At 35.1% G+C, this 6,000-nt stretch overlaps 1 protein-coding gene across 1 annotated transcript; it reads right to left on the reverse strand.

Annotated features, from left to right (window-relative positions):
- Nucleotides 1-883: 883 nt before the first annotated feature.
- Nucleotides 884-5,778, reverse strand: LOC107808627 (uncharacterized). Its single transcript, XM_075226291.1, has 8 exons — nt 5,620-5,778; nt 5,435-5,522; nt 3,197-3,376; nt 2,919-3,092; nt 2,564-2,737; nt 2,326-2,480; nt 2,009-2,132; nt 884-1,509 (listed from the first exon to the last, which is right to left on the reverse strand). Exons 1-8 carry the CDS (start codon nt 5,664-5,666, stop codon nt 1,498-1,500), a joined length of 954 nt encoding a protein of 317 aa, XP_075082392.1. The 5' UTR covers nt 5,667-5,778; the 3' UTR covers nt 884-1,497.
- Between the last annotated feature and the right edge of the window lie 222 nt (nt 5,779-6,000).

Here is a 6,000-nt window from a genome sequence, read left to right on the forward strand (position 1 = left end):
ATTTTACTCCTCTACTTTTAAATATTATCTACATCTGCCATACATTATACTTTGCAAACGAAAAATACTCCTACCATTACCATACTTATCAAATATAATCCCATATTTAACAAAAATCCACCATCGCAATGACCCATCTCCATGACCTTAAAAACATACAGAACTTAGGGATCGTTTGGTAGGAAGTATTAGAAAAAACGATGCAAGCATTAGCTTTATGCATTACTAATCCCTTGTGTCGTACATTTTTTTAACCTATGTATAACTAATAATTTGATACTATCATATGTATAACTAATACATAGCAAACCATGGTATTAGCAATGTATGAAATTTTAATACTTACATAAACATGGTTAAGGATATAATTGCCCTCAAATCCCTCAAAACCTATTCCGAAAACTTTTCGCCATATTTTATATATTTTAATATTGTGATATTTTAATTAATTTTTTTCATTTAACATTCTACTATAATCAAAACGAAAAAGAGCCAAAATTGCCCTTAGACTATTCGATTTGGCACAAATATGCCCTTTGTCCACCTATTGAGCAAAAAATGTTCTCATTGTTATCTTTCTGGCTCACTTATGCCCAACTAACAGTCAACACCAAAGAATTTTTTTTATTTAAATTACATGTGGCAACTTCTTACAGGTCCAATATTAAACCATTACCCCAATTAAACAAACCATGGGTTCTTCGATTAACTTACGATGATGAGAAAGGAAATGAGATTTACCACTGTATATGACATTTGTGCAAATTAAGTTTTTTTATGATCATTGCCAAAAAATGGCAGCTCTAACGGTAAATGTTAAAATAAAGATGATTTAAAAAAAAAAAAAAAAAAGGGCCTAAACAACTCCTAGAAATTATAAAAATAGTGTACAAAGTTGAAGAATGTTGAAGGTAATTTTGTAAACAACAATTTTTTTTAGAAATTATACAATGCTTTAATACACCAAACCAAACTGTAGATAAGAAATAATCTCAGCACAAGTAATCCCAGCATTACTAATACCGGCAATTACTAATACACCATATTCAATACTATTCTTATACCTCCTACCAAACGACCCCTCACGGTAATGCAGACCCCAGTGAAGTAGCTTGTATTCAGAGGTCTTGAATCTCATTGTAATGGAGAGCTACATCTCAAGAAAGAGTTGGTTCCCCTACCGATCAGAATTACTTAATAAAGAACTACAATTTCCTTTTCGATTTTGTGAACGGATTATACAACTAAACATAAGAGGCTTCATTTTACCTCGAAAGTGAAACTTACAAACCAAACCACATCAGCCTTGCAGCCAGAAACTTCAGTTTTAACTGCTGACAACAATAACAAATATGGTGCAAGATTTTGGCGCGATAAAAGTCACAAAAATTAACATCATGATGAAGTTGTACATCTTACATGAGCCAAGGAACTTCTGATCATTCCAACCTAAGTCTCTATATTCTTGGATATTGATGTACTCAAGCTTGCAGTCGTTCAATTCCTCCTCTGCAGTACACAGATATTAGAAGTTAATTTACAGCAAGTTTTCCCTCACAAAATAAACTCATGTACATAAACAAAAGATAGAGATTAAATTATAAGCTACTATAAATTAAATGGACAAATAAGCTCCATTTTAACCGCGACTATAACAATTTTACTGCTTCAGGACACAAGGTTGTTCACTATACATACAAAGTCAGGGAAGAGTGGAGGGTTGTGAAGCATTGAAAATAACCACAGAACTCAGGGGCCAACAATTTCCATCCAATTAAATTATTGAGCCGAGTAACAAACAAGATAATAAGCAACCATTCCAGAATATCAACATTTCGGGCATTAGCTCGATCATAACCTAAATGGGAATGCACAAGATTTATATATGTCTAGGGCAATTACATCACAGCAACGGCGAGGATTCATATATAACTCTCTCGAGCAGATCTAAACTTCATATTCTGAAAGACAGACAAACCAGATATATCCAATCTCCCTAAGCAATTACCTTACGCTTCTTCTGTTGTTTGATTCCAGCGCTGCCGTTATCAAAGTTTGCTGATTGTTCAGAAGCATCCCCTAAAGGCAAACTTTTTATCTCGTCATAGAAACTATCTGTCAGCCCAAGCAACCTAGCACAATTAAAGGGAAGAGATTAGCATCCACTTAGTCCATTTAACAAAAAACAGAGCTCCACCTAATCTGCCGACACTCTCCAGACTATGCATACATTAAGTTTCTACCTGAAATGATCATAAGACTGACCAAACAGTGCTTTTTCTTTTTAATTAGTAAGACTGACCATACAGTTCCTACTAAACTTACCCATTTCTTGACTTCTTCAGATGTTTCATTTTCTTTTTTTCCAATTTTGTGAGTGGAGCACGAGCAAATGTCTCCTCTTCTTGTCGTGCACGTTCTTCCATTTTAGCCATGTACTCTCTGAGTTCTCTACTTTCAGTTCCAACAACTTCCCTTACCTGTATTTTTCACCGAAAGCAATAGTAAAATACAGGAGGGGTCATTGAAATATATCAGTATTAATAGTCAGATAGTGAATTACCTCTTCGGGTCTTCCTTCAAGATTATTCACCAAATCTATCATAAACGGGTTTTGTCTAGCCTTTCGCAAGTCCATTGTCTCCTTTCTCAATTTATTTCTCTCCTGCCTCGACATTTTATCTTCTTCCATAGGAGCAGGTACAAGTTTGGGGGGTCGATATACATTGCTGCCATCCTGTAGCTCAAGACAAGAAACATTCAACCATCTCTTTTACTTTAGGAAATCATATGGGAGATTGAGAGAGTAAAATCATAACTTCAACTTTTTGAACTGCTAATGATCAAGTCAACTCTTTGAACAGGAAGAGGAAAAAGGAACTAAAATGGTCATTCATGGTCAAGTACCAATCACCCACCTCTGTGCCACGTGTTTTACTAACAAGCAAATCAGGATTTGGACGATACTTCAACAGGTCCTCCTTCTGGGTATCTGTTCCCTTCTCACTTAAAACTGACTTCTCAGAAGCAGCGCCACTATCTCTTGTGAGCTTCTGAATTTGATACTGTAGTTTCTTGTCAATGGGGCGAATCTGCACAGAGCATCACGGTAAGGACACTGCAATTAGGGGCAGAAAAGTACCAAGAGGAGCTGGAGAGACAGGATTACCCAAAAGTGGGAAGAGCTTCAACATACCTTCTCCAAAAATAATCTTATCTCGACTAGACTCCGAACAACTGGATGCCCTTCAATTGAGAATCCTTTTGCCTTGCGGAGCAGATAATAGACAAGTGATTGGCAATAATTCAGAAGTAGCAGATGCTTCGTTTCAAGGTAACTTATTCCTTCTGCTGTTGGAAAGTGACCCGCTTTCACCTGAAGACAAATTGCATGGGGATTTTGGAAGAAGAAACAAGCATATCAATTTGACATAGTGATTTTCTTTCCTATACAGAGAGCACGAGAATAAATACAAGGCATACGACGGAAATTGATCCAGCAGTTCACAATTTTATTTTCTTTGTTTTTTGGGGTTGATTTTTTTTTTTAATCAGTGAGTACCCAGCAGTTCAATATTATCTGTGACCTAGTTGACCTAGTTACAGGAGCGCTATATGTCATTTGAAAACCAAGCAAGTATTGCAATATAGCAAAGAGTTGGTTTATTGATACAGGCAGTTTGGAATGAATAGACATAGACGAGAAGTAACATAAAACCAACATGAGTACTAACTGGGAAGATCATTTATAAGCGGTGCTAACATCTATCACGTGGCCAGTCCATACAGTTAGAGGATCAAACAAATATAGTTGCTTAAACGGGAAAATGTTGTGTAACAGGCTCTAAGTCCATTTCATTCAAAAAATAAATAAGGTAAACTAACTAGAAGTAATCAAAATTTCACACTTATCCTAACTATATACAAATCTCAATAGCAAGAACAAAAAGAATCCAGACAAATTATAAACCAAATGTAAGTGTATTAGGCTATTAGCTGATTTTGAAGATAATACAAAGCTGCTTTGAAGAGAAAGGAAATCATATTTTGAAGACAAAAGCTAATGTCTGCTGCAGATCATTTTTTGGTGTAATTTAGAGCTAGTAAGTGATGTTGAAACTTTGGTAGACTTTATTAGTTCTCTGCACAATTAGAAGGGAGCTATGTTTTGGTTTCTATTTTTTCGGATGTAATCTACAGCACCAATTTAGTGCTGATTTCATCGATAAAACTTACCTTTTCCTAAAAGAATGTAAGTATATTGACAATAACTAATTAAACATTACTATTTGGTAACCCATTTAGATTATTTTTTTCTCCTAACGATGGTGTCCGGGCCAACTTGCAGGCATCTCGGCACATATATTGGGTAACTCCGTCCGTCAATACTTATAATGTTGGTAAAGAATCAACAGTTTTTGTAATTTCACATGATTTCAGCACATCCCTAAAACAGCCTGTAACCTTACCCTTTTTTTTAAGTCTATAAATTGTTATTTTCTGACGAATTATCTATCAATATTTAATCAACTATATCCATGAATAACAAGAAACCACCATTGTTGTTGTTGTTGCTGAAGATAGTTATAGCTCGGCAAAGGCGTTAGTTGGACTAGATTTGAGGGATCTCTACTATTTGAGCTTAATTCTAGTGAAGGGCTTCCCAAAGTTAGATTGCTTTTCACATTAGCACCTATCTCTAGGACTCGGTTTACAGGAAGTCGATAGGAAGTAACCGAAGAGCTTTGTGCTGATCACCAATTTTGCAGCTTGGGTTTTCCACAATGCTGTTATGAGGTAAAGGGTCTTAAAGTTGTTCACTTTCCTCACTTTTGCATGACCTAAAGTTGAATTCAAAAGAGTGAAAACATTCTTGAACTTGTGCTTCTCCAGTTTTTCTAACTAATAAATTCCCATACTGATTCTGATCATGGGGCTTAAGATAAAAGACTAATAATTCTATGACAAGTTTCAACTGCAGCCTCGTTAGCTTTTTCTATTTCCTCCATTTCACCTCTCAACCCCCAAGAGCATAAAAATGAAAGGGAAAAAAGGAGGAAAAACAAAGAAAGCAAAAGCTTTAATTCCTAAAATCAGAAGACTTGAACCCAAAACACAAACAACAACACCTACTACTACGCCTTAGTCCCAAACATGTTAAGGTCCTCTGTATATGAATCCTCACTGCTCTCAACCGAAAAATAAAATACACCCCCTCAAGAAATAGAATACAACCAACCTGAAAATTACGAGAAAAAGAAATGAAGGAACACAAAAGCAATAGACACCATGATCACAACACCAGCTAAAATATCAAGATTGAACTATATGAATGAAATTACAGAAAATAAAACATACCCAGATGAGAAATCGGCATAAAAACAGCAGTAATTGCATTGAATATACACTTTTTTTATAAATAAAAAAAAACAACCTTCGCAGTTAAAGCTTGTACTTTTGAACTCACTGTATCCAATCCTTCTTTCATCTCCTTTAATACTGTAACTAACTGAGGAGCTTGCCTGTATTCATTCACATTCAAAAATTTCAATATTATGTGCTCCATTATTACCAGAATCCTAAAATACCAACAAAAACAACAACAAAAAAAAAAGTCACCTGCTTATTTTTTCACTCGTTTCAAGAGATGTATTAGGCTCTGCCATATTTCACTGTCGCTATTGCTGTGAAAAATCCGCTGGTAACAATGGCGGTTTCCGTTAGGAGGAGATGAAGCTTAAAAGCAGGTTTTTGATGGCGAAGCAGGTTTGTATTGGGACTATGTAAATTGGGCTTGTCCATCCTTTTATGGGGCCAAAGTGCACAAATAGCCATTTTAAGGAACCATATTTAAATAAGAAAGAATTAACCCAAATAGCCGTTCACCCTACCATTTAAACTAAAAATAGCTGATAAATATATAATATATGCATAATTTATATATTACATATGTATAATTATGTATAATAAATTTATAATCTATGTATATGGCTGTAAAAG

Source organism: Nicotiana tabacum, chromosome 12 (genome assembly GCF_000715075.1).
Source record: "Nicotiana tabacum cultivar K326 chromosome 12, ASM71507v2, whole genome shotgun sequence".
Taxonomy (NCBI): Eukaryota; Viridiplantae; Streptophyta; class Magnoliopsida; order Solanales; family Solanaceae; genus Nicotiana; species Nicotiana tabacum.

What these genes read in the sequence shown, in the direction of transcription:
- LOC107808627 (XM_075226291.1), bottom strand. Translation starts at nt 5,666, where the DNA reads ATGGCAGAGCCTAATACATCTCTTGAAACGAGTGAAAAAATAAGCAG. An exon ending in TAAGATTATTTTTGGAGAAG is followed by an intron (nt 3,093 to 3,196) that starts GTATGTTGAAGC and finishes TGCTCTGTGCAG; the next exon opens with ATTCGCCCCATTGACAAGAA. An exon ending in TTGAAGGAAGACCCGAAGAG is followed by an intron (nt 2,481 to 2,563) that starts GTAATTCACTAT and finishes TGAAAAATACAG; the next exon opens with GTAAGGGAAGTTGTTGGAAC.